General features: G+C 31.7%; 3 protein-coding genes across 3 annotated transcripts; all 3 read right to left on the bottom strand.

The window, feature by feature from the left end:
* Nucleotides 1–1,257: 1,257 nt before the first annotated feature.
* Nucleotides 1,258–10,060, bottom strand: pink1 (PTEN induced kinase 1). The gene is made up of 8 exons (XM_073823455.1): nucleotides 9,601–10,060; nucleotides 7,769–8,047; nucleotides 7,539–7,642; nucleotides 7,273–7,455; nucleotides 5,976–6,139; nucleotides 5,722–5,846; nucleotides 5,255–5,485; nucleotides 1,258–3,773 (listed from the first exon to the last, which is right to left on the bottom strand). The coding sequence occupies exons 1-8, from the start codon at nucleotides 9,955–9,957 to the stop codon at nucleotides 3,483–3,485; spliced, it is 1,734 nt and encodes a 577-aa protein (XP_073679556.1). The 5' UTR covers nucleotides 9,958–10,060; the 3' UTR covers nucleotides 1,258–3,482.
* A 1,191-nt stretch (nucleotides 10,061–11,251) lies between these two features.
* Nucleotides 11,252–13,748, bottom strand: cdaa (cytidine deaminase a). Its single transcript, XM_073823237.1, has 4 exons — nucleotides 13,490–13,748; nucleotides 12,996–13,107; nucleotides 12,854–12,911; nucleotides 11,252–12,209 (listed from the first exon to the last, which is right to left on the bottom strand). Exons 1-4 carry the CDS (start codon nucleotides 13,614–13,616, stop codon nucleotides 12,069–12,071), a joined length of 438 nt encoding a protein of 145 aa, XP_073679338.1. The 5' UTR covers nucleotides 13,617–13,748; the 3' UTR covers nucleotides 11,252–12,068.
* Nucleotides 13,749–13,905: 157 nt separating this feature from the next.
* Nucleotides 13,906–22,814, bottom strand: LOC141291066 (trypsin I-P1). The gene is made up of 5 exons (XM_073823236.1): nucleotides 21,060–22,814; nucleotides 20,781–20,931; nucleotides 20,522–20,663; nucleotides 18,471–18,728; nucleotides 13,906–14,539 (listed from the first exon to the last, which is right to left on the bottom strand). Exons 1-5 carry the CDS (start codon nucleotides 21,106–21,108, stop codon nucleotides 14,390–14,392), a joined length of 750 nt encoding a protein of 249 aa, XP_073679337.1. The 5' UTR covers nucleotides 21,109–22,814; the 3' UTR covers nucleotides 13,906–14,389.
* Nucleotides 22,815–27,381: the final 4,567 nt, after the last annotated feature.

Below are 27,381 nucleotides of genomic sequence, written 5' to 3'. Positions count from 1 at the left end.
ACTCATACTGTTCATTTTACTTCTGCGGCTCTTAAAAAGGGTCACAAATTGCCTTAAATTGATATTTAAAATATTTTAAATAGTGAAATAAAATTCCTTCCTTAATATGTTTTATTTCTATATTCCGCAGTAAAGCCTGTTGTCTACAATCTTACAATACAATACATCAGGGGCCACATATAGTTTCAATAGTGACCACTCAGAGTTGAATATAACAGCTGTTCTGTATTATTGTGTTTAACAGAGAAAGATCTTTAGGTTTGACAATTTAATACACAACAATTTCTAATCAAAATGAATAGGTCCAAGGAAAATATTTTTTATCTTTTAAACATTAAAATGGTCTTTTATGTTCTGTTTCTTTCTCAAAACCGCTTCACAGCATTGGCTGCTAGAGGCCACTGTAATAATACATATATGTGACCCTGGTCCACAAAACCAGTCTTAAGTAGCACAGTAGCAATAACCAAAAATACATTGTATGGGTCAAAATTATATATTTTTCTTTTATGGCAAAAATCATTAGGATATTAAGTAAAGATCATGTTCCATGAAGATATTTTTTTTAAATTTCCTACCATAAATATACCATAAACTAGTAATATGCATTGCTGAGAACTTCATTTGGACAACTTTTAAGGTGATTTTCTCAATATTTAGATTGTTTTGCACCCTCAGCTTCCAGGTTTTCAAATTGTTGTATCACAGACAAACATTGTCCTATAACAAACCATACATCAATGAAAAGCTTATTTACTCAATTTTGAAAAGAAAAAATACACTTATGACTGGTTTTGTGGTCCATGGTCGCATATCAGCAAGGAATGTGTCACAATATACAGTACAGTATTGCTGTACGGATGTTTTGAGCACAGCCCTATTTATGGAGCCCCTGTTATAGTGAAAAAAATATTACTGATTCGGTTGTTTGAGTCCTGAAACGCAATTAAAACTTCAATTAATTCATGCCTACAATGAGGTGATGGACCCATAGGGGCTCTTTAATGCCTTCTTTCAGATGCCCTTTTCATACTTTGAGCACCTGCCCCTTTAAAGGTCTCTGCACGGCCCTGCTATTCAGCATGCACTAGTATGCAGTATGCATATTACATTTTAATGACTGATATTGATTGTTTTTTATATCCAAGTCCAACCAATAACTCTTATTGGATTTTTTTTTAATTAGTTGTATTAATGCAAAACAAAAGATTACAAGAATTATTATTTACAATAATAATAATAATAATAATTCATAACCATTATTACATTCTATTTTTATTTATGCAGATTTGTTGGCAAAATCTGTCAAAAACAGGTCATATTTCAAAAGAAGAAAAAAAACACTACCAGTCAAAAGTTTTTGAACAGTAAGACTTTTAATGTTTTTTAATGAGGTGCCTTCTGCTCACCAAGCCTGCGTTTATTTCCGAAGTACAGCAAAAACAGTAAAATTGTGAAATATTTTTACTATTTAAAATAACTGCTTTCTATCTGGATATATTTTAAAATGTAATTTATTCCTGTGATCAAAGCTACATTTTCAGCATCATTAATTCAGTCTTCAGTGTCACATGATCCTTCAGAAATCATTCTAATGTTTTGATTTGCTGTTCAAGAAACATGTATTATTATTATTATCATCATCATCAATATTTAAACAGTTGAATAAAAAAAACAAAGATCAGCATTTATCTGAAATAAAAAGATACCATTCAAAAGCTTGGAGTCAGTATATGTTTTTTTTTTTTGGAAAGAAATTGTTCAAAAGTGATGATGAAGACGTATAATCTTACAAAAGATTTCTATTTCAGATAAATGCTGTTCTTCTGAACTTCAACTCAACTGTTTTCAACATAATAATAATACAAATGTTTTTTGAGAAGCAAATCAGAATATAATGATTTCTGAAGGATCATGTGACTGGAGTAATGATGCTAAAAATACAGCTGTGAAATCAGAGTAATAAATTACATTTTAAAACATATAAATAGAAAACAGTCATTTTAAATAGTAAAAATACTTCACAGTTTTACTGTCTTTGCGGTACTCTGGATGGAATAAAGACAGGCTTGGTGAGCAGAAGAGACTTCTTTAAAAACATTAAACATCTGTATAGGTCTTGCTTTAAATTACCATTATATGACAATTATGTTTATATTACCTATATATAATAATAAACTGCACGAAAACATGCATTCGAAAGTCACCCTATACATTTTTAATGCACATCCACAATCCCTGGTCTTATTGTGCAGTTCATCTGAACATGTTCTTTCAAATATTGCCACAGTGAGCTTTTTAAAACATAATCACTTGCTCGATCTCTGAAATAACGTCACAAATCACAATTACTTTTTCAACCCTCCAACCAACTCTGAACAGACACATTTCTTGAAGCAAACAGTTACCAAAACTTGAAATGGAATCAACTGTACAATTTGTGTTTTTATTTGCCTACTTTTTAAAGCAATAGCATTAATGCATGAATTTGTAGCTGGTTTAAACTGTTATTGTAGACAAATCATTAACAGCATGAAGTATTCTTAATGTATATACAGTTGAAGTCAAAAGTTCACATACACATTGCAGAATCTGCAAAATGTTAATTATTTAACCAAAAAAAGAGGGATCTTACAAAACGCATGTCATTGTTTATTTAGCACTGACCTGAATAAGATATTTCACATAAAAGATGTTTACATATAGGCCACAAGAGAAAATAATAGTTGAGTTTATAAAAATGACCCTGTTCAAAAGTTTACATACACTTGATTCTTAATACTGCATTATCTGAATGATCCACAGCTGGGTTTTTTGTTTAGTGAAAGTTGTTCATGAGTCCCTTGTTTGTCCTGAACAGTTAAACTGGCTGCTGTTCTTCAGAGAAACCCTTCAGGTCCCAGAATTCTTTGGTTTTCCAGCATGTTTGTGTATTTGAACCCTTTCCAACAATGACTGTATAATTTTGAGATCCAAGTTTTCACACTGAGGACAAATGAGGGACTCATATTTAACTATTACAGAAGATGTAAACGCTCACTGATGCTTCAGAAGAAAAAACAATGCATTATCACAAAAACAAACAAACAAACAAAAAACAGCTGTGGATCATTCAGTTAACAATACAGTACTAAGAATCAAGCGTATGTAAACTTTTGAACGGGATCATTTTTATAAATTCAACTTATTTTCTCTTGTGGACTATAAACATATTTTATGTGAAACATCTTATTCAGGTCAGTACTAAATAAAAAATAACATGGATTTTGCATGATCTCTCTTATTTCGGTAAAATAATTAACTTTTAGCAGATTCTGCAAAGTGTATGTAAACTTTTGACTTCAATTGTATAGTGAAAAGTGCAAATGCAGCTATTAATTTCAAAATATGTCAGTGATGGACATTAAAGTGCTTCCACAGTCTGCAAAAAAGATTGGTACTGAGCTGTGCTTGTCTCTACAGTAAATTCTCACTCACACACTCTATGGTTCAGTGTAGTGCGCTAACAGGGATTTCCACTGCTGTTGTCCGTACATGAGGAAGCTGACTGCGGCGCGGAGATCCTCCAGGTCTATGTTGGCGAGGAAACATCTCTGGAGTTCAGATTCCACTGAGCTCCCGCCGGACCCTCGACCCTTCAGCAGCACCACAGCAGACTGACACAGCAGCCAGTCTGTCAGCTTATCCATTCTGGTCTGATCCAGCCTGGCCAACACACGCTTGCCCCACAGGCTGATATGAAGCATGTTGGCGGCCACACGTGCACTGGGGCGCTGCAAATCATTAAAAACATTATGAAACAAATCAGTCAATAAACAAGTTTATATTCTCAGTTTTTATATAAAAGTGTTGTTGAGATTCAATATGGGTAAACCAGAGATGGAGAGAGTTTAAAGCATCATTTTTATGACCGATACAAATTATAAAAAAAAAAAAAAAAAAAAAATTCAATTATACAGATTATATAAATAAAAAATATATATTTTTCTATAAATATTTTAAACCTGTCCAAATGTATTGCTTAAAATGAATATTTTAGGACCATATCTTAAAAACAGTTATATTTTTTAATGACACAAATATACACGAAAACATTACATAATTAAAAAGAAAAAAAACAAAGAAACTCCTAATATTTTACCTCAATTATATACATTATGTAAATTCTAAAAAATTATGTTATATAAATATTAACACCATCAAAATGTACTGCTTAAAATTAAAATATAAAAACTATAAAAAAAACTAATATTTTTAACTCAATTTAATTCTAAAAATATTTTTTATAAAAAGAATTGCTTATAATTAATATTTTAGGACCATTACAAAAAATCCCAATTATATAGACTATATAAATTCTAAATATTTCGATATACATGAAAACATCACAAAATCTTTAAAAAAATAATGAAACAAAAAACTAATATTTTAACTCCATTATATACATTATAAATTCTAAAAACAATTTTATATAAATATTTTAACTAAATGTATTGCTTAAAATGAATATTTTAGGAAATGCAATTGAAATGCAACTACTTAAAAAATATTATTTTTTTTTAAATTATATTTTATGACCCAAATATACATGAAAACATCACATAATCTTAAAAAAATAATGAAACAAACAAAAAAAAAAGTTTAATTCAATTATATACATAATAAATTCTTAAAATATTTTTATGTAATAATTTTTAATACTGTCAAAATGTATAGCGAAAAAAGAATATTTTAAGACAATTAAATATTTTTTAAATGGGACTACTTAAAATATAATTTAAAAAAAGTTTTATTTTTTAATGACCCAAATATACACAAAAACATTACATAAACTAAACTAAAAAAAAGAAAAAAAGTTTTTCCCTCAACTAAATACGTTATACAAATTTTAAATATAATGTTATATAAATATACCGTGAAAATGTATTGCTTAAAATTTATACTTTTAGGACCATTAGATCTTTTTGAAATGTGACTACTTCAAATATAATAAAAAAGTAATATTTGTCTGACCCAAATCTAAAACTAATAATAAATATAAATATATATATATATATATCTTTTTGATGTGACGACTAAAAACATAATTTAAAAAAATATATTTTTTATGACCCAAATATGCAAGAAAACATCACATAAACTAAAAAAATTAAACAAACCAATATTTTAACCCAAATATATACATCATATATAAAAATACATACAAATTGCCTTTGCCAGTATATGAGGTAGTGTTTCTTGGTGAAGATTATACCTTGCGAGTGTTTCTGCGTAGCAGTAGCTTCACTACTAACTGCACATCCTCAGGTACAGCAGCAGGAAGTGGAGGAAGCTGTTTTTCCTGGTAAGTGCGACTCTCCAGCCCCTGTGAGCTGTAGAAGGGATTCGGCTGACCGAAAAGCTCATAGGCGATGGCTCCTACAGCCCAGGCGTCTGCTTTACTGTAATCGATCATCACACCTGGACCTGGAACTGCTGTGGCCACCTAGAGGACAAAGTAATCATGAAAACATTTCATTTGATAAATAAAAAAGTTCAGTAATAATCAAATAAATGCAGCCTTGATGAAATCCTTGCTTTCCTCAAATTTCTAAATAGTAGTGTACATGCAAGCTTATGCAGAATGTGCAAAAATATATATATTTTAAATATCAAAGGTCTGAACTTTAAAATTATAAATGGAAATATAACATTAAAATTAAAATGGCAGAAGTTTCTCACCTCAGGTGCCATCAGACAGGCGTTTCCCCCTTTGCTAACCCAGCGGCTATTGAAGGGCAGTTTGAGGCCCAAATCCTCTGCCAGGCAACAGCCGAAATCAGTGATCACTAGTTTGGGACAACCAGCTTTAAAAAATAAAAACACATTACAGCAATGTTATAGTTAATGTGATTAAAGTGTTTACCTAATGTTTGCATAATGCTGCGAGTCTACACTGGCATAAAACACTGTCTGCCCAGTCTAGGGCCTCTTACTGCTGTCAAATTCCAGAAGCACATTGTCTGATTTGAGGTCTCTGTGAGCGATGCTCTGCTTGCACAGGTGATCCACTCCTTCCAGCAGCTGCAGCAGCATGAGAGACGCCTGCATTCGGTTTGGCACACACACCTCCAGGTACTGCCGCAAGGTGCATGGGTAACTACAAAACAGACACATCATGACTTTACAGAATAAAAACACCCCACAAGCACCATTCATTGTTATTAATACACAATATTATTAAATGTAATATACTATTATGTGCATTATAATAATATATTATCTAATATTATTCATTTGAATTTGTTATTTTCATAATACACAAATAATGATACTGGTAACAATAATTATGAACAGTTTTTATTTAATTACATAAACATTGGAATAGTAATTATTATTATTATTTTTTACAATAAATACATCAAATAAATGTTTAAAATAAATAATAGAACAATTATCATTAATTATACTTTATATCAATTCTTTTTTAATAGAATATTTAATATAACAATTATTGTTATTTAATTTATTATTACGTTTATAACAAAATATTTTTAAATACATTACTTTAATATAATAAAACAAACATTTATTGTTTTTAACAAAGAATTGTTTATTATTTTCATAATAAACAAATATTGTACTAAATAAACAATGACGCTATTAATAATAATTGTTATTATTTATTTTAGCTTTATAACAAATGCATCAAACACATTTATAATAAATGTAACTATTATAATTAATTATTATTTATTTCTATTAATTATTTTTAATTGAGATATTGACGTTATAACAAATACATGTTATAACAATTATCATAATAAACAAACATTACAATGAATTACTATAATTTATCATTTATTTATATTTTAATAATTATTTTTATTTTGTTACTTTTATAACAATACATTTTTAAAATAAATATTACTTTAATAGACATTTAACAAAAAATTATTTAATATAATTTTATTATTATTTCTTGTTTTTTAACAAAGATTTTTGTTAAAGACTTTCATAATAAATAAATAGTGCACCAAATTATGATAATACTACCACTAATACACTTTTTGTATTTTTTATTTATTTTTATTTTATTTATTTATAACAATTTATAAATAAATAACTTATAACAATACATTTTTTTTTATAAATATGACTTTTTTCTTAAAATATAATTTTATATTTTATTATTATTGTTTTATAACATACATTTTAATACTAAACATGTATAATAATTTTTTCATATATTTTATTTTATTTTATTAACAAAGTGCTTTCATGATTCCTCACTTCTTCATCACCAGGAACAGTGTGCGATTGCTACCCAAACCCAGCGGATTGAGTCGGGCAGGCAGTACATCAGGGTACTCCTCCTGTGCTCCAGGCAGCAGCGGGACCTCCGCAGTGAAGGCTCGGTACACTGTGATCACGTTGGGATGCGCGGTCAGTCTTTTAGGCACCGTTCCAAAGTGCCTGTAAAAATAGCAGCGCCATTGGCAATGATTCAGTCTATTTTAAGACCATGTTGTACTGCTAAAGCTTACATATAAACTCACCCATCCAAAGCAATCTCTCCTTGCTCATTTGTTAGGGCCTGTGGACATGCAGGAACCAACTCCATAGACATAGAGCGAAGAATAGCATCACTTGATGAACCAGCCTACAGAATGGTATCAAATGTTCATTAGAAAAAGCTGTTGATGTATTTTGTATGATTGTATTGTATATGCATTCTACACAAAATCCTAAAGAATTCCTTAATTCCAAATTAAAATAATAATCTTACCCCGATGTTCCACATCATTTTCATAGCTAAAGGAAAGCTGGGTGTAGCAGAGAATCTAAGCGGCCCTGTTTTGTTATTGTCATCATCTGTTTCTTTCTGGTTGAGTTCCACCAGTGAACACTTCCCGCTTTCCACAGTCGCCGCAAATGGAGCCGCTGCCTCATAAACCGCTGCATTGCAACCTTTCCCGATCTGTTTCCCAATCACATAGTCCTCCAACTTGTACCCTGATGTAAAGGACTTCAGAGGGGTCTGGAACTTCTTCTTTCTGAATACAGCCTACATTGAAAAAACATTGCGGAAAACATGTAAATAAGGCTTTAATCCACTATTTTTTCTTATTTATTTAATTAAATGAATATGAATACAGATGTATGCCAATGTAATAGCATGCGTTTGCCGACAAATAACAAATGCATTATGCGTACAATAAGCTGTAATTTGCATATATTTATAATACTTTCTGCATATTATTTGCATATGCATTTGTGCAAAATTGACTAGGTCTAATGAATTTCAGAATTATTAATCTGATGCAATAGATAATATAATAAATGTAAAATTACGCACTACCAGTCAAACGTTTTTGAACAGTAATTTTAACAAATATTATTTTATTAAATAATTCTCTTCTGCTCACCAAGCCTGCATTTATTTGATCCAAAGTACAGCAAAAACTGTAAAATTGAGAAATATTTTGACTGTTCAAAATAATTGTTTTCTATTTGAATACATTTTAAAATGTAATTTATTTCTGTGATTTTAAAGCTACATTTTAGCACCATTACTCCAGTCACATGATCCTTTAGAAATCATTCTAATATTCTGATTTGCTGCTCAAAAAACAAACAAATATTTATTTATTTGTTTATTTATTTATTATTATGTTGAAAACGGCTAGATTTTCTTTCCAGGTTTTAAGGTTCTGAATAAAAGGTTCAGAAGAACAGCAGTTATCTGGATTAGAAATCATTTATTACATTATAATTGTATTTAGCATCACTTTTGAGTAATATTTATAAAATTCCTTTTCAAAAAAAAAAAAAAAAAGTACAGACTCCAAGCTTTTGAATGGTATAATGTTACAAAAGCTTTTCATTTCAGGTAAAATCTTTGTATCTTTATATTCATCAAGGAATCCTAAAGAAAATGTACTCAACTGTTTTAAATATTGATAATAATAATAATAATAACAAATATTTATTGAACAGCAAATCCACATATTAGAATGATTTCCGAAGGATCATGTAACACTGAAGACTGAAGTAATGATGCAGATCACAGGAATAAATTACATTGTAAAATACATTCAAATAGATAGCAGTTATTTTAAAAAGTAAAAATATTTCACAATATTACTGCTTATGCTGTATTTTCCATCAAATAGATGCAGGCTTGGTGAGCAGAAGAGACTTCTTTAAAAAACATTAAAATCTTATTGTTCAAAAACTTTTGATTGGAAGTGCATGTTAAGGTCAAATTTGAAATAATTTTCTACATATAATTTCAATGTTTTTGTACGTTCTCAACATGATTTTTAATGTTTTGAAGTCTCTTATACCCACAAAGGCATTAAAAAAATGTAATATGTGAAATATTACAATAACTGTTTTATGTTTGTGTTTTTAAAATGTGATTTTGTCCTGATTGCAAAACAGATGTTTTTTACCAAAGTGAATACATTTTTATGCATTCTCTGTTACTCAAACATATGACAATGCTACTACAAAAAATGCTCAAATGTTATTACGTTATATCATTATTACAACATATATAACTGTAGTCACAATTGTATGTTTGTTTGTTTGTATGTATGTGATGTTGTTTTTCACCTGTATCTCCTGACACAGAGCAGCGCTTGTCCTGTCCTCCTCCAGCTGCTGTTCAATCAGCCCCAAACCCACCCCAAAAGCCAAGAAAACAGCTCTGTTTCTGGGTGCACCTCCTCCAACCACTCTCCTGAAAGCCCCGGACTGGAGCTGGGCGGCCAGCCCGCTGAGAGACAGGCGGAAAAAGCGGTACCGACCGGGCAGAAAGGTCTGCGGCTGGACGGTGCGGGTCGGCCGGGACACACGCAGCCGCTCACCGCGGAACTTCGCTGCCACACGGCCGGCTGGTTTAAGGAGCCCCACCTGGAAAATTGACCTCCCCAGCTCCAACCCCCGACTGAGAGCATGTTTCACTGACATTGTGTGCCGAATAACGAACTAAATTTCAAGGTGACAGTAAAATATTTGAGCCCTTTTACCGACCCAAATTCTCCCTACATTATTTACTCAAGGACAGTGTTTATGTAACGCTGATTGGTCTGTGAGAAGTCACTTTTTGTTTAGACCTTTCAAAATAAAAGTCGCAAGAAACGTATTTCACAATAAAAGACGCACATATTTTAAGATAAAAAGAGTCAATTAGTAACAACGCAACAGTTCAGAATGGTTAATGTTTATATATATATATATATATATATATATAAATTTTAATTGGGAAATAATACAACTATACATCTATTCAATACATTTGAAATCTATCTATCCTGCATGTCTGCTTTGCAGCATTGCATATTTATAATAAATATAACAATCATCAATATCATCATAAATTATTTATTAGTATTTTTCTTTTTGTTTTATATTTTTCTTTTAGATATTGATTATGTTTATGACAAATACATTTTATAATAAATAAACAATAATAATTATAATAATTATTATTTTTATAATAATTTATTATTTTATTTATTACTTATAAGACAATACATACAAACATTACAAATATAATAAACATTAAAAAATATAGTTTTATTATATATTGTATTTTATTATTTATTGTTTTTAAACAATGTATTTATTATTTTCATAATAAATAAAACTTGTACTAAATAATTATACTACTACTACTAATAATTATTATTATTTATTCATTTTTATTTCATTTATGATTTTATAACAAATACATCAAGTACATATTTTAATAAATATAACAATGATTGTCATTTTTTATTTATTTGTATTAATTCTCTTATTTATTTGCATTATTTCTTATTTTAGATATTTCTTATTTTATAACAAATACATTTTTCAACAATTATTATCATCATTATTATTTATTTATATTTTATAATTATTTATACGTAATTATTTTATTTATTATTTTTTTATAACAAATACATTTTTAAATAAACATTAATATAATAACAAATAAACATAATATAATATAAATAATAAATAATGATACTAATATTAATATTTCATTACATCAAGAACATTCCATTATTATTTATTTGTAATTGGGCCCTTTTATCGACCCAAATTCTCCCTACATTATTTACACAAGGACCGTGTTTCTGTAACGTCCATGAGATGTTTTTTTGTTTACAGCTTTCAAAATAAAAGTCACAAGAAACGTATTTCACAATAAAAGACAGCACATATTTTAAAATAAAAGTATCAATAAAAAGAAAGTCAGTCAATAACAACACAACAGTTCAGAATGGTTAAGGTTTATTTGTTTACATTTTTATATATATATTTAATTGGGAAATAATACAACTATACATATATTCAATACATTTTAAATCTATCTACCATGCACGTCTGGTTTGTAGCATGGCTTATCCACACCTTATTTTTGGCATAAGAGCGGGTGTGGCTATTTGCAAATATTATAGACCTTTTTCCTGAGTAAACGATGAGCGCCGCCATTACGAATTCTAACATCAGATTGAATGCTTTTCTGTTCCGGTTTCCATAGGAACCTATTTAAATAACGTCCATCTGTTTTTAATGTAGCTAACGTCCGCAGCTTCGTGTCATCTACACACTCATTAAAGTGAGGCACTGACAAATGACGGTCATTGCGACATTTCCAAGTGATGGCGCTATAGAGCCATGTGCTTTTTGAAAACATTTGAATAGGTTTAACATTAGTTTATTAGCTCGGAATATACCCTAATTTGACTAGAAACAATGCAGACCGGAAATGCAAAGCATTCTTTCAGTTAAGAGTCGGACTTACTTCCGTGTTCAGGAAAAACGTCTATAGGTCTGGCATCTCATTCGTGTCCAGCTTTAGCGGTCCAAAACAGCTCATTGTACTGCTTGATATTACAAATTAATGTGTCCTAACAGATTATTTTAATGTATAATCTTAATTATGAACACACTGGTTTAAAGTGCAAACAGTTGTACCATTCACACGTTGTTATTCTTCTCACTCTTTCTCTACAGCATAATAAACCGGAAGTCTCACCCATAGGCTTACGTCCTCTGTTGACAAATAAGGTGGATGGCTTCATTTTTTATTACAATTTCGAACTGCAAACAGGGTTTTGTCCTTTTTTCAGGTCATCAGGGCCAAATGAACTCGGCAGGAGCTCCTCCACCGTCATCAGTTTGTATGATCCATCAGATTTTGACATAAACACGTCCCATTGTGAGCCAAACTGCAAAACGGATGACATAACTCTTACTTGAAAGTGTCAATGAAAGGTGAAACATTATTTGTGCATTACTTTGTAAATTTAGGTGTGGCTTAAAACAAAAAAGCATTTACAAAGGCGTTTCTTTTATTTCCAAACACAGTTTGTCATTGCTGACTCATGTTTAGCTCTTTTTACAAACCACATTTCGACGTCTTCATAAATGGTAATAATAAAAAGATAATTCTTAGCATAATAATTATTAAAACCAGTCATAAGGGTACATTTTTCAGCTTTCCATTGATGTATGGTTTGTTAGGATAGGACAATATGTGGCTGAGATACAACTACTTGAAAATCTTGGAACTGAGGGTGCAAAAAAAAAGTAAATATTGAGAAAATTCCCTTTAAAGTTGTCCAAATGAAGTTCTTAGCAATGCACATTACTAATCAAAAATTAAGTTTAGACATATTTACGGCAGGAAATTGACCAACTATCTTCACGAAACATGATCTTTTCTTAATATCCTAATGATTTTTGTCATAAAAGAAAAATTGATCATTTTGACGCATACAATTTATTTTTGGCTATTGCTATAAATATACCCGTGATATACCGTGACTGCTTTTGTGGTCCAGGGTTACATTTTATTTTTAGAAGAACTGACCTCTCTCATGAACTGCCTGCAGGCTCCACATGGAGAAATAAAGCGATCTTCAAGGTCACTGTGCAAAAGACAGTTAAAACCAGGGATATTACTCAACAGTACTTACTTATACTTCAGTCAAAAAACACATATATTGAAATACCTGGCAATTGCGATGGCTTTGAAACTCCTATGTCCCTCAGACACAGCTTTAGAGATGGCAGTCCTCTCAGCACACAATGCAAGAGGATAGCTTGCATTCTCTACATTACAACCTGTTAAGAAAACAGTCCTGTGAACTTTTATATAAACTCATGTCTCATGATTACTTTATTATATGTACTATAGCATTTAAAAGTTTGGGGTCAGTAGAAGTTCCTTTAAAGAAACAAATACTTTTATTCAACAAGAAAACACTAATTTGATCAATACGATTTTTATTTCAGATAAAAGCTGTACTCTTAAACTTTCACTGAGGACAGTGTATCGCTTTCCACAAAACCATTAAGCAGCACAGCTGTTTTTAACATTAAAATGTTTCTTGATCACCCATTCAGCATATTAGAATGATTTCTGGAGGATCAGGTGATCAGTAATGGCTACTGAAATTCATATATAACAACACTTAACTCTTAACTTAACTTTGTGCGTCCTCACCTGTGAACACGGTTCCATCGCTTGTTAAGACAGCTGCTCCAACTCTGAACTTGCTGTAGGGACAGTATGCCAGATTTCTGGCTTCCTGGGATTTCTGAACAAGTGCTTCTGGGCTCCAGCTATTCATAATGCTGCTGACTGGAGACTCTGTTCTGACAGCCAGGCACTACATGGCTCAAGTTAATGTGTGTGTGTGTGTGTGTGTGTGTGTGTGTGTGTGTGTGCGTGTGTGACTGTTAAAGGAGGAAATTAGTGATGCAATGACTCTTTGACACTATGCATGGAGTAATTTAGTGTTGCAATGTTAACATTCCCTTTTACTTAATTCATATTGATGACAAGCTGTGTATAGCAACATTCTGACAATCATTAGACAGAGCACTGTCAACATAATAAACAAAACATTTTAAACTACCTCAATGTGGTTTAATCATTTATTACCATGAGCACTAGAAAATATTTAATTGATGTAATGCACAGAATTGTAAGTAACCAGACAGATGAGTAAAGTCCAGAGTTCAGAGACTCATGCGGATATGACTGCAATAAAGAGGCAAGTAAGAGCTTGTTGTAAACTTTATGTTTTTAAAAACCAATCTGTTCCAGGTCATTCCATAAAACAGCTTCATGAGATGCATCCTGGGATGCTTTTTAAATCATACTGAAGTTTTCATTTAGAAAAACTAAACAGAATTCAGTCTTCTTCAACATTCGAAACTAATTTCAAGCATTCATGTGAAAGCCTTATACAGAATAATATATATATAGAATTGAATTAAAATAGGCTTGAACCTAACATAAAAGATCAAATAAAGTTAATTTAAGTAATAGAAGGAGGATTCATTGTTAAATTACATCCTTTTCTTAATTCTGATTGAAAAAAAGCCCTCTCACATTCAGTTATTCAGTGTTGATAATCCAGTCAATCCAGCGGTTGAAGTTTCTCACTTTTGTGTAGACGCCAGGATAGTATGGAAGAGCGCAGCCGATTCCCCAAGACACGATGCCTTCTAAATTCCCATCGCAAATGAGAGGACCGCCTGAATCTCCCTGCCAAAGAGAACAGCATGTGCAAAAATATGAAAGCATTTAAAAAAAAAGTTTATCATTTGCATGACAATTTACATTATTCTTGTAAAATGGAACGAAAGCAGAATATTGAAATTTCCATTTTTACAGGGTTTTTTTTTGTGTGTGTGTGTACCAAAACTCAGTTCATACAGATATCACACCTAACATAAAGAGGCTGAACATAAAGCCTTGAAAAGCTGAGCCATATCAGAGTATATCTAACATCTCCATGAATTGTCAGCAGTGAACCGCACCCTTAATTCCCAGAATGCCTTATTCAAACCCTTTGTCAAGACCCTTGGGAGAGTTTGTTTGCCATCATAAATTAGGAAAACTGACAACTGCCATGACAAAGCAGCTGTGTTCGAAGGGTCAAACTGAACTCAGAGCTCAGAACAGCTTTGTATATTTCATAGTGTCTCAAAGTGTGTCATTTTCAGATAGAATTGCCAAAATGTTGTTTGCTTATTTTTATTAAAGGGGACTTTGCCATATGTAGGTTGTGTAAAATTCCTCAATGTCTTGTTAAGCTACACCCTTTTTACCTTGTCAAAAACAGCTCTGTTCACAGCAACCCATTTCGGTGCATGGCTCTTTAAATGCTAATGAGCTCTGCTTACCCCACCCCTCTCTTCTGTTTTTGTGTATTTGGTGGTGCGATAGCATCAAAAACAAAATGATACACTGCATTTTCAGTGTCACTGATGTCAGGAGAAAATTAAGACTCGTCTTAGGATCACCTTTACATCCAACTACAAAACACCTGGAATGGTTATCTGTTCAAGTGTGGAGAAAATGGCAGAGAGTGTTCAACTGGCTAAAGGTAGGTGTAACCCCTGCACCCAGATTCTCGAACCCGGGTCTCCGGCATGGGAGGCGGGTGCACTAACAAGGAGGCTAAAGACTACAGACTCTAGCATCTGTCGTTAGTGTGCCTCGAGACTGACACATAGCGAGCACGGCGGAGCAAGCGTTTTCAATTCATTCAAATGGAAGTTGAGTTTAAACGCTCGCGTGATGCATTATGGGATTGAAAGCAGCATTGAGAGCGTCAAAAAGGTTGGGCATTCCTTAACTTTATGCAAATATCGAGTGCAAGCTGGGTGACAACGAATTGCTGTGAAAAGTAGGCAAGGCAAGATTTTGACATATGTTTTTCACAACAAAACCTGTCCATTCGCCACTCAAAACTAGCCAAAGTCAAAGTCAAAACAAGCCAGTCTGAGCATTTGTCTTATTTTAGTCAGAATTACCCATGACTATTTTAGTCTAGTTTTAGACAATGAAAATTGTATTTGTCTCTTTTTAGTAATGCATTTTTTTTTAACCCAGTCAATATAGCATACGTTAAGTACCTAGTAGTGTAGACGAAAACAAAGTTTTCTTTTAGCCAAACCCATTTCAAACAAGGTTATCTTATTATATTATTGTTACCTTATATATTCTCTAGAATACATAGATTCCAGATATGGAAGATGCTCTAATACGACTGCGTCGTATTCTGATTCAAATAACACAAACCCCTTGCGCAGGTTTTCTTGTTTACTAAGGATAAATCATAATATGAATAAATATGTACGTCAGTGGCGGCTACTGGTCTGTCAAATAGGGGAAGCTCATTTTCGGTCTACATCATAAAATTGTCTGTTTATTTAAAAGTAAATTCTGCCCTACGTTCCTTTTCAAGAAAATGGTCTGTGACCCTGTCGTACCAACTAGGCGTCTTTTCCAGTGACTTTTCGTGTGCAGTTTCATATGAATGAATGATCTAAAAAAAATATTAAACTCTGTAAAAGTGAAACAAGGAATGTGGTGTATAATTGTGTGAAATGTATGATGAAAATCAAGCAATTTCGCCAAGCAAATATAAAGAAATAGGTTGCAGCAGTGTTTATTTCGACTGAACTTGAGAAATCCACCACGATGGGACTGAGCGCAGAGAGCGCGAACGAATAGCTTCAGCGATTCCTAGGACAAAATCGCTGTCAGTCAAAAGGAGATGCAATCTTTCGACAGACCCTCCAATCATCACGCAGAAGCTCAGCGTCCAGGCCAGCCCACTCCTCATTCACCCCCAGAGACGCTGAGCGTCCGTGGGCGGGACATAATCGCAGCATTTATCCAATTACCGTCTAGTTTCAAAGCACTAAAAAAAACCGTTCAAAGCAGCCCCATTGAAGTCAATGGACGCTGGGCTTCAATGGGGAAATGCACTGTGACGCTACGGGAATGTATGAGAAGAAAATCAAGTCAGCCGACCTGCTATATCTAACTGATTCTGAACGAATTCGTCTTTGAGATGAACGTTTTCTAACGCATTTTTAGTCAATAAAATGTTAATACAATAGTACGTAATTTGACCATTAATTTTGTGACATTATAGGGGAAGCTGAGCTTCCCTTGCAGTCTTAAAGAAATCGCCACTGATGTACGTGTAGTTTTGTGCATGTTCATTTTGTAGTAATCCCCGCTTCACAAGCTATTTTAATTAATAATAATATTAGTCAGCTTAAAAATATTCTTAATTTACTTTGATCATCTATGCCTACACGAATCATGCTTATACTTTACTAAGTTTATTTACAGATTATTTAATTTATACCTAGTGTAATTAAAATATTTCTTAAGGTTTTTGTAGCACAAATTGATTTATTATATGAAACTGTCCAAAAAAATGCTTGGACATCAGGGACGCAAAAGCAACTTTTCCACCTTTGACCACAAGATGTCATTAGTGTACAACGTGTTGAAAAGCTTCGAGTAATGAACCTTTTTACTATACAGTTGAGAGGTGCTTGGTGCTTCGAAAAGCTTCATTTCCCCATCACTTCTAAAAAGTAGGAAAAATATGTGTGTGTCGTTTCTTCTTTTTCTCCCAAAGACAAACCCCAGGTGGCCGGTGTTCTAACAAATAATTCAAAACGTACAGTCTTGTCACTTCTGCCAAAATAATGCCGCGTTCCATGCAACCCGTTACTCGTGTTTTTCCAACCTTCTACCCGTGAAAGTGCACCGGAAAGGCAGTCAAACCCATGACTTACCACCTCTGTGAACTCGTACTAGATCGATGTACTCCCAGTTCCAAAATCTGATAGGTAGCATTTTTCGTTGTGAAATTATGCTACCATCTGTTTGAATGGGAGGCAGCAAAATCTGACAGGGTAGCACAAATCGTCAAAACACCGGCCATCGGTCCCTTTATCTGTGTCAGACTTAACTTTGTTTGTAGTCATCTTCTAGATAATTATATATATATCACATTATTGGGGTTGCTTAAACCTGTAGACATGAAAAAGAACCCACGGCCACAGTGTTAAAGTAGCCCGATTCTGCGGGAAACCCTCGGACTTGGCAACACTGGCTGAGGGTGTAAATATGCTAATACGAGACAGTCCATCAGCGGTTGTGGGCGGACCTGAGCAGTATGATGTCACAAAATCAAAACGGCTCGATAATTGAGACTATTTAAGTTGTTTGGAGATTGAAAAAAGAGTGAATGGATTTTTATCATTGTACAGTGGTTGTGTCCACATACTGCTAAGATATTTATATGCAAACGCCATGTAAAAGTGAATTTCGCATCCAATTCCCTCTTTAATCACTTAGTAACACCAACTTATTCGGTTCATGGCCTCTGTGGGCTTTTTTGGATGATTTCAACAGTTGGGTTCCCATTTTAATTTGTCCATAGGGGAATTGATTTTTAATACTAAGTTATTAATCTTTAAAAACAGACAAAGCTATTAATCAGTGGTATATACGTTTGCTGCATTAATTCATCTTATTTTTTTAATTATCATGTTCAACAGCAGAATAAAAAAAATCGAATAAAATTGGAAATTGGAAAACTGAATAAAAGTGGGCAGGAGCTGTTCAGGAAGTTCTCATTTGCACATAAACCTCTGATTACCTGGCAGGCGTCTTTTCCCCCGAAGCGAGAGCCCGCACAGACCATGTTTTCATTGACCCTGGAGTAGTAGTAGTATTGGCAGTAGCTCATGATCTCCACATCCACGGCACGAAGACTCGGTGACAGATAGAAGCTGTATATTCGCGTCACTCCCCATCCGCTCACAGTGCAGCTGGTTCTTCCAACCAATTCAGGAGTGTCCAAGGTTGGCAGTGGGGCCGGCTGAACGTAAGCATTAATCTGGGCTGGAACACTGAGCTGGAGGAAAGAATAAACACAGGCCTACAGTCTTCACATGCTGGGTGTAATTTCTGATGAAACCTTGAAAATAATGACAGTTTCCAAATAGGTTTCCATATACACTCTCCATGTCTGCCATTGGTTAAGAAGTTGAGAGGTCTGCTGCTCAAACTCAAAGAGCAATGTCTTGAAAGACTTGAACTGGCTTAAGGCTCGGGACAGAGTACATACATTTGACATTGAAAACAAAGCAAAAGAAGTTTTTATAAAATAACTGATAGAATAAATCCAGTAAAACCTGCTGGGGCACATTCATTGATTTCTGGAAAGGTGATATTTTTCTACATCATACAAAGATTAAACATTGCTTTATCCACCTTTTTCTTCCCGTAAGAGTTTGTACATTTTATGGGTCTGGCTTCCGGTCCCATCCGCATCCAGCTATTTTTAGCTGTACAAAACAGTTGTTTGCTGCTTGATACTGTACTTTGTTGTTGTGTTTGACCACGTTGCTTTAATGTATAATTTTAATTTTGATCACTCTGGTTAACAGCGTTGAAGCCCAATTCACTTTAAGGTAGTTATTTGATGCTATAAAAACGTGGTGTGGTGTCATGATCATTGATACCACGGCTCCGCCTCACGACACTACTGCGCAGACTCTGGCTCCAAACAAATCTACTGCGCAGACTCTGGCTCCAAACAAATCTACTGCGCAGACTCTGGCTCCAAACAAATCTACTGTGCAGACTCTAGCTCCAAATGATGTAATTTCCCCCAAGATGGCAGCGGCCATATTGAGATGTATTGGCTTCACTTTTCTATGGTGGAATGAAGCGGAGACACGTCGTCAATCTTTTTTACAGTCTATGGTTGTAAACACAATGGCTTTTTTCCATGAGGCGGTTTGGTGTCACTGCACCTTTGTTTCCAGGAGGAACATTACAGAATTCTACAAACACGTTAAAATTGAGCTACTTTGTCCGTAGGTTGAAGCGACCCCAATATCGTAATATTTAGCCCCTGGAATGCGAATTTAACTAGGGAAATACTGCCAAAAAATGTGTTCTTTTACCCCCAGAAACGTCTGTCTGTCTTTACATGTATTTTAGTGCCGTTAATCGTAAATTAAATGTTTTGTTTACATAATATGCTTGTGTACTGTGTATATATGCATGTATAGATTTAAAAATATGTTTATATATTAAAATATTTATATATAATATCATATATATGAACAAATATATACGTGTAAAGTATGTAATTTTAATATATACATAATAAATATACACAATATACACACACATTATGTAAACAAAAACTTTTATATAATCGCTTGACAGCACTAATATATATATATATATATATATATATACACACACTGTGTATATATACACATATACCATTTTATTATTATTGTATTGAACTTTGGTACTCATTTATTATATGTCTGCCTTGTGTCATTTATTTTATCTTTAATATTTCAATGGATATTTTTCAGCTTTGCAAAGTAAATTTTATGGTAAAAGAAAAACCTGTCAATAAATTGCATTATAAGAAAACCAATCACTGGGATACCGGAGAAAGTGTTATAATACCAAACAAACCAAAGAAAAAAGAAAAAAGTAAATGAACACAAAATCTGTAGCAGATTTGTCAATATTTAATTATAAGACAATGTCTTTGAATTGTACCACAGAGATAGTTGTTTTTATTATATATATATATATATATATATATATATATATGTGTGTGTGTGTGTGTGTGTGTGTGTGTGTGTGTGTGTGTGTGTGTGTGTGTGTGTTTCTTACCTTAACAAGCATGATGTCACTGTTAAACGTTCTGGGATTGTAGGCGAAATGACTGTAGACTCTTGACACGTTATATACTTGCTCAAATCCCTCTACTACTGCAAGGTTGTGCTCACTCAGCACCACCTGAATCACGCTGGCTCTGTCCATCCAAATACAATATAACATACAGATTTCGAATGAGTTAACTTCCGTCAATTTATAGAAAATATGCAAGTAAAAACAACCGAATGTTTCAAAAGCGAGCTGCACTACATACGGTCTCCAGCAGTGGGCAGCAGTCAATACCCATTGTGGCTGAATGAGGGTTCCTCCACAGTAATGCTTCCTGTCAACCTGAAGGGACGCCTGGTATTTGACAGAGTAAGGCACGACCTCTTGACCCCCGATGATTCTTTGCGGCAATGCATCTAGCCAATACAAAGAACACAGATTTTTTTTTTCTTTGCTGAATGTCTAATGGATCTACAACCTCCTCATATTAGACACATTTTAAACTGAGGTAAATCACTTTTTAATGAAGAAACACACGGCTTACCTCTAATTGTTAGAGCGAGCACAAGAAATACCCACAATAACTGAGCCATCCTGTCAGCGCTGTAAGAAAATAAGCATCCAGTAATTAATGAAAACGAGTCTCTCAATGAATCGCTGAAGTCTTTATGTCTGCGCGCATCCTTCAAAACTGTACAATAGCAACCTGATACAGTTCAAGAGTGCAGAAGAAATATCTGATCACGAGATCATGTCGCTTATGCTTTTTTTGTACAAGTTGATGACTATTACGAGATGTTCTAATGCCGTTTACACATGCATGTCGAGAAGGAAAAAGGAAATAAAATATGTGAAGACTCACCAGTGATAATTCCTCACCTCCCAAGCCTTGAATGACCTCCAACTGCTGATTTCAGTACTTGTCTCCTTTTATACTGAGACACTCTATCCAGGTCCAGTGCTCCTGCGGCCCTGCTGTTGTCCGCGAAACAACAAACTGTACATCTATCCCACAGTATAGCAGACACTGACCTAGTACCTGACAAAGATGAAGTCCCTCAGTGTCATGCGTATCTGATTCAACGCTCTTTATTATGACTTATTGTGTGCAGGAGTTTCAAAACAACACCCTGTTCAGTCATTTCAATGGTGGCGTTTAATACAAGTACTGTGGGTGTTGTCAGGTGAACGCCGTTGCAAAATATCGCAAGCTTGGGTTACGTGATCAGAAATGTTTTTGAAAAAAACAACAAAAGCTCCCTATCATTTTCTTGGAAATGACATTTGACTGATTGTATGCATGCTGTTTTGATATTACCTTTAACAAAAAGGGCTTTTCGAAATGATTTTTTAATTGTTTGACATTACGAATGATTTAGAGGCTAAAGGCTTTTCCTTTGAGACTCTATAAGTTATTTCTCAGCGGAACTTTATATAAAGTGTGCTGTTAAAGCAAGGTAATTCAATCAGAATCTATTTAGGATTTTAATAAGCAGTATGCTTATGGATGAAATTACGAGTTTATTAGGTAACGCCTAGCTGATTTGAAGGATTTGCTTTCAGTGTAATAAAACACTTAGAAACTGACTAATATCTATTCATCTGCGGATGCTGTTTATGAAAAATATGGTTCTCAGATTTAAGCTTTTGCGACATTTGTGACGCAAATGTACTGAAATGATTCAGTTCCTTTCTAATATTTAATCAGCGCTTTATTTTCTGACGGAGATGCACGTAATGAACATATTATTGGCCAGATATATATTTATATGTGACTCTGGACCACAAATAAGTGTCAATTTTTTAAAATTGAGATTTATACTCGGTTTGTTAGGATAGGACAATATTTGGCTGACATACAACTATTTGAAAATCTGGAATCTGAGGGTGCAAAAAAATCTAAATATTGAGAAAATCGCCTTTAAAGTTGTCCACATGAAGTTCTTAGCGATGTATATTACTAATAAAAAATAAAGTAATATTTTAAAATATTTACAGTACAAAATTCACAAAATATCTTAAAAAAACAAACAAAAAAAACGTGTCATCAGCTTAAGTTGTTTGTTACCTCCACTGAATGTCATCCAAACTTATTTCACAGAGTTTTGTAGAATTTTTACATGGTTTGGATTGATTTGAATAAAAAAGTAATAATAATTTATAAAACCAGGTCATCAGCTTAAGTCATTTGTTACCTCCACTGAATGTCATTACACTTATTTCATGTAATTTTGCTGATTTTTTAAAATAGTTTGGAGTGATTTTCATTAAAAAAATAAAAAATAAAGTAAAATAAAATAATTATTTACTTAATTAAATAAAATAAAATAACAGGTCATCAGCATAAGTTGTTTGTTACCTCCACTGAATGTCATTAAACTGTTTTTAAAAATCTGCAAAATTATGTGAAATAAGTTTAGAATAATAAAAAAAAAAAAAAAACAGATCATAAGTCGTTTGTTACCTCCAATGAATGCCATTAATCTTATTTCACGTAATTTTGCAGATTTTTTAATAGTTTGAAATGATTTTAATTTTAAAAATAAAGTAAAATAAAATAAAATAAATAATTACTTAATTAATTAAAATAAAACAAAATAACAGGTCATCAGCTTAAGTCGTTTATTACCTGAATGTCATCCAAACTTATTTCACATTTTTTTGTAGAATTTAATTAAAAAAATAATAATAAATAAAATAAAATAAAACAGATCATCAGCTTAAGTAGTTTGTTACCTTTACTGAATATCATTAATCTTATTTCACGTAATTTTGCAGATTTTTTTTAATAGTTTGAAATGATTTTAATTTAAAAAGTAAAATAAAATAAATAATTACTTAATTAATTAAAATAAAGCAAAATAACAGACCATCAGCTTAAGTCATTTGCTACCTCCACTGAATTAATTCACATAGTTTTGTAAAATTTGTACATGGTTTGGAGTGATTTTAATTTAAAAAATAAAATTAAATAAAATTAAAAAAAGATCATCAGCTTAAGTCGTCCACTGAATGTCATTAATCTTATTTCATGTAATTTAGCTGATTTATTTAAATAGTTTGGAGTGATTTTAATTTAAAAAGTAAAATGAAGTAAAATAAAATAATTAATTACTTAATTAATTAAAATGAAATAACAGTTCATCAGCTTAAGTCTTTTGTTACCTCCACTGAATGTTATCTAAACTTACTTCATATAATTTTGTAGAATTTGTAAATGGTTTGGAGTGATTTTAATTTGAAAAGAAAATAATAAAACAGGTCATCAGCTTTAGTCATTTGTTAATATAGAATTTTCAAATGGTGGAAATAAAATATTGTGATTCTATTTTAATTTTTTGGTTAATTTTTATATTTTATTTTATTTTATTTTATTTTTTGAACTATGAAAATTTCTGGTTGTTTTCAGATAAACGGGGTTCAAAATAAAAATTAAAAAAAAAATCAAACGATCCATTTGAGCTATTTTTACAGTTACTTGTTTTTATTTTATTTTATTTCATTTCATTTAATGAAACATGATCTTTACTTACTATCCTAATGATTTTTGACATAAAAGAAAAAATCATTTTGACCCATACAATGTATTTTTGGCTATTGCTACAAATACACCCATGCTACTTAACACCAGGGTCACATATTTGTATAAGCAACTGTTTAATAACTATTAACTAATAAAACAAACACAACTTGTGATTTTAATAATGCATTAGTAAATGCTGAAATGAACATGAACTAAGATTAATAAATGCTGATGTTTATTCTTAGTTCATGTTAACTAATGAACCTTACTGTGAAGTGTTACCGATTTGTTTACCTTTAGTTTCTTTGTTTAAGCTGACAACATGCTTTTCCCCGCAAACACATCCCACTTCACACTATATTATTGTGTCCAATCTTTCATCCTCCATCTCACGCCCACTCAGGCTGTGGGAGTTTTATGAAAAACAAAGGTTGGCCGCATACAGAACCGCTTTAGAATCACTCGTGGGAAAAGTTTGACATTATAGGAGCTTTACTGAACTTGAAGATAATATCAGGTTGTCTGGGGAGCATCTCAATACTGTCTGATTCAGTAAATTTGATACATCAGTGGTACAACTTTCATATATTAGAACTACGTCTTTATGTTTTCCAGCACTTGTTGTCATTTGTTTCATTGTGTAATGCTATAAAATTTATTTTTCCTACCACACAAAAGCTGAGGTTGGTTTTATATTCTCTAATTATATTCTCAGGTTATCGTCTTTAGCTATTTGTTACCTCCGGTGAATGTCATTTACCATTATTCCTTATTGTTATGTAGAATTTTAAAATGGTGAAAATAAAATAAAATAAAACAGGTACATTAGCTTTAGTTGTTTGTTACCTCCAGTAAATGTCAATTAAATTGGTAAAAATAAAATAAAGAAATTAAATTACATTTTTTTCACACAATTTTGTTGAATTTTTAAATGGGTTGGAGTCATTTAAAAAAAGAAATAAAATAAAATAAAAACAGGTCATCAGCTTTAGTCGTTTGTTACCTCCGGTGAATGTCATTTAACATTATTCCATATTATTATGCAGAATTTTTAAATGGTGAAAATAAAATAAAGTTTACTTTAAATTAAATTAATAAAATAAAACAGGTCATTAGCTTTAGTCATTTGTTACCTCCGGTTGAAAATTAAATAAAATACATTTAAATAATAAGATAAAATAAAACAGGTCTGCATTTTTAGTCATTTATTACCTCCAGTTAATGTAATTTTACATTATTGCATATTATTATGTAGAATTTTAAAATAGTCAAAATAATGGTTTGGAGTGATTTTAATTAAAAAAAAAAAAAAAAAAACTAAAATAAAATAAAAACATCAGCTTTACTCGTTTGTTACTCCAGTAAGTGTCATTTTAAATTATTCCATATTATTATACAGAATTTTAAAATGGTGAAAATAAAATAAAATAAACTTAAATTAAATTTAAAAAATAATAAAATAAAACAGGTCGTTAGTTTTAGTCATTTGTTACCTCCAGTAAATGTCATTTAAATTGGTGAAAATAAAATAAATTTAAAAAATTTCACACAATTTTGTACAATTTTTAAATGGTTTGGAGTGATCTAAAAAAAATAAAATAAAAAAAAAAACAGGTCATCAGCTTTAGTCATTTGTTACCTCCAGTTGAAAATAAAATACATTTAAATAATAAAATAAAATAAAATAAAACAGGTCTTCATCTTTAGTCATTTATTACCTCCAGTTAATGTAATTTTACATTATTGCATATTATTATGTAGAATTTTAAAATAGTGAAAATAAAATAAAATAAATAAACTTAAATTAAATTTAAAAAATAAAATAATAAAATAAAACAGGTCGTTAGTTTTAGTCGTTTGTTACCTACAGTAAATGTCATTTAAATTGGTGAAAATAAAATATATATATTTTTTTTTTAAATTCACACAATTTTGTATAATTTTAAATGGTTTAGAGTGATCTTAAAAAAAAAAAAACTGGTCATCAGCTTTAGTCATTTGTTACCTCCAGTGAGCATCATTTTACATTATTCCATATTATTATGCAGAATTTTAAAATAGTGAAAATAACGGTTTGGAGTGATTTTAATAAAATAAAATAAAATAAAAATAGGTAATCAGCTTTACTTGTTTGTTACCTCCAGTAAGTGTCATTTAATATGACTCCATATTATTATGCATCATTTTAAAATGGTGAAAATAAATAAAATAAAATAATAAAATAAAAATAGGTCACCAGCTTTAGTCGTGTGTGAGCTCCAGTAAGTGTCATTTAAAATGATTCCATATTATTATGCGGAATATAAAAAAAAAAAAAATGTAATTCATAAATTAAAATAATAAAGTAAAACAGGATATTAGCTTTAGTCGTTTGTTACCTCCAGTACATGTCATTTAAATGAGTGAAAATAAAATAAAATAATATAAATTAATTTTTCCCCACATTTTTCCTCACAATTTTGTAGACTTTTTAAATGGTTTGGAGTAATTTAAAAAATAATAATAATAATAATAAAAAAAAAAAACAGGTCATCAGCTTCAGTCATAATCATAAAAAACAGGACATTAGCTTTAGTCAGTTGTTACCTCCAGTGAATGTAATTTAAAATTATTCCATATTATTATATAGCATTTTAAAATGGTGAAAATAAAATAAAATACTGCAATTCTATTTTACTTTATTTATTTTAATATTTTATTTTATTTTATTTTTTGAACTATGAAAATTTCTGGTTGTTTTCAGATAAACAGGGTTCAAAATAATACAAAATAAATAAATAAATGTAAAACAAAAATGTGATCTGAGCTATTTTTACAATTACTTTTAGTGTTTTTATTTTATTTTATGATTTCTCATAGTTTTCAGTTAAAAGGAGCTGACATTTTTTAATTAAACATTAAAGCAAGAGAAATGGTTATGTAATATTTAAATTAAATATATAATATACTCTTAATATATTACTTATTATTTACTCCCTCTCTCTATATATATAATTTTTAAAGAGAGAGAGAGAGTAAGAAGGAAAGAAAGAAAGAAAGAAAAAATAAATTCTGTCATCTGAATCAGTTGACCAAACTTACCAGCCAAAAAAAATCCTTCTTAGCTCTGGCTGCTGGGAATTGTGGGATTGCCCCAGATCTGTAGCACGGATCATTAAAAATGAAGATGCGGATGAAATGGCGTGATGTGATCTCTGTGTTAGCTAATGATCTCCTCTTGATCTGACATAGCATAATCTACATCTCATTTATTGTGTATCTCTGTGTCTTTCTCATGGCTGATTCCCCCGAGTGCTGACCGCTGCCGTTTTTACGCCTGATCTGTTGTTCTGCCCTCTTGATT

This window comes from Garra rufa, chromosome 18 (genome assembly GCF_049309525.1).
Source record: "Garra rufa chromosome 18, GarRuf1.0, whole genome shotgun sequence".
In the NCBI taxonomy this organism is placed as follows: domain Eukaryota; kingdom Metazoa; phylum Chordata; class Actinopteri; order Cypriniformes; family Cyprinidae; genus Garra; species Garra rufa.
The sequence above is the reverse complement of the archived record's forward strand: the minus strand, read 5'-3'. Positions and strand labels throughout refer to the sequence as shown.

Coding starts and splice junctions, on each gene's coding strand:
- LOC141291066 (XM_073823236.1), bottom strand. CDS start 21,108: ATGGCTCAGTTATTGTGGGTATTTCTTGTGCTCGCTCTAACAATTAGA. Junction 20,664..20,780: donor GCTGCCCACTGCTGGAGACC/GTATGTAGTGCA, acceptor TTGGATGGACAG/AGCCAGCGTGATTCAGGTGG. Junction 18,729..20,521: donor GTGACATCATGCTTGTTAAG/GTAAGAAACACA, acceptor TCTTTCCTCCAG/CTCAGTGTTCCAGCCCAGAT.
- pink1 (XM_073823455.1), bottom strand. CDS start 9,957: ATGTCAGTGAAACATGCTCTCAGTCGGGGGTTGGAGCTGGGGAGGTCA. Junction 7,643..7,768: donor AAATGATGTGGAACATCGGG/GTAAGATTATTA, acceptor ACCATTCTGTAG/GCTGGTTCATCAAGTGATGC. Junction 5,847..5,975: donor GCTTCTGGAATTTGACAGCA/GTAAGAGGCCCT, acceptor TATTTTTTAAAG/CTGGTTGTCCCAAACTAGTG.
- cdaa (XM_073823237.1), bottom strand. CDS start 13,616: ATGAATAGCTGGAGCCCAGAAGCACTTGTTCAGAAATCCCAGGAAGCC. Junction 12,912..12,995: donor AAAGCCATCGCAATTGCCAG/GTATTTCAATAT, acceptor TCTTTTGCACAG/TGACCTTGAAGATCGCTTTA. Junction 12,210..12,853: donor GCAGGCAGTTCATGAGAGAG/GTCAGTTCTTCT, acceptor TCCGTTTTGCAG/TTTGGCTCACAATGGGACGT.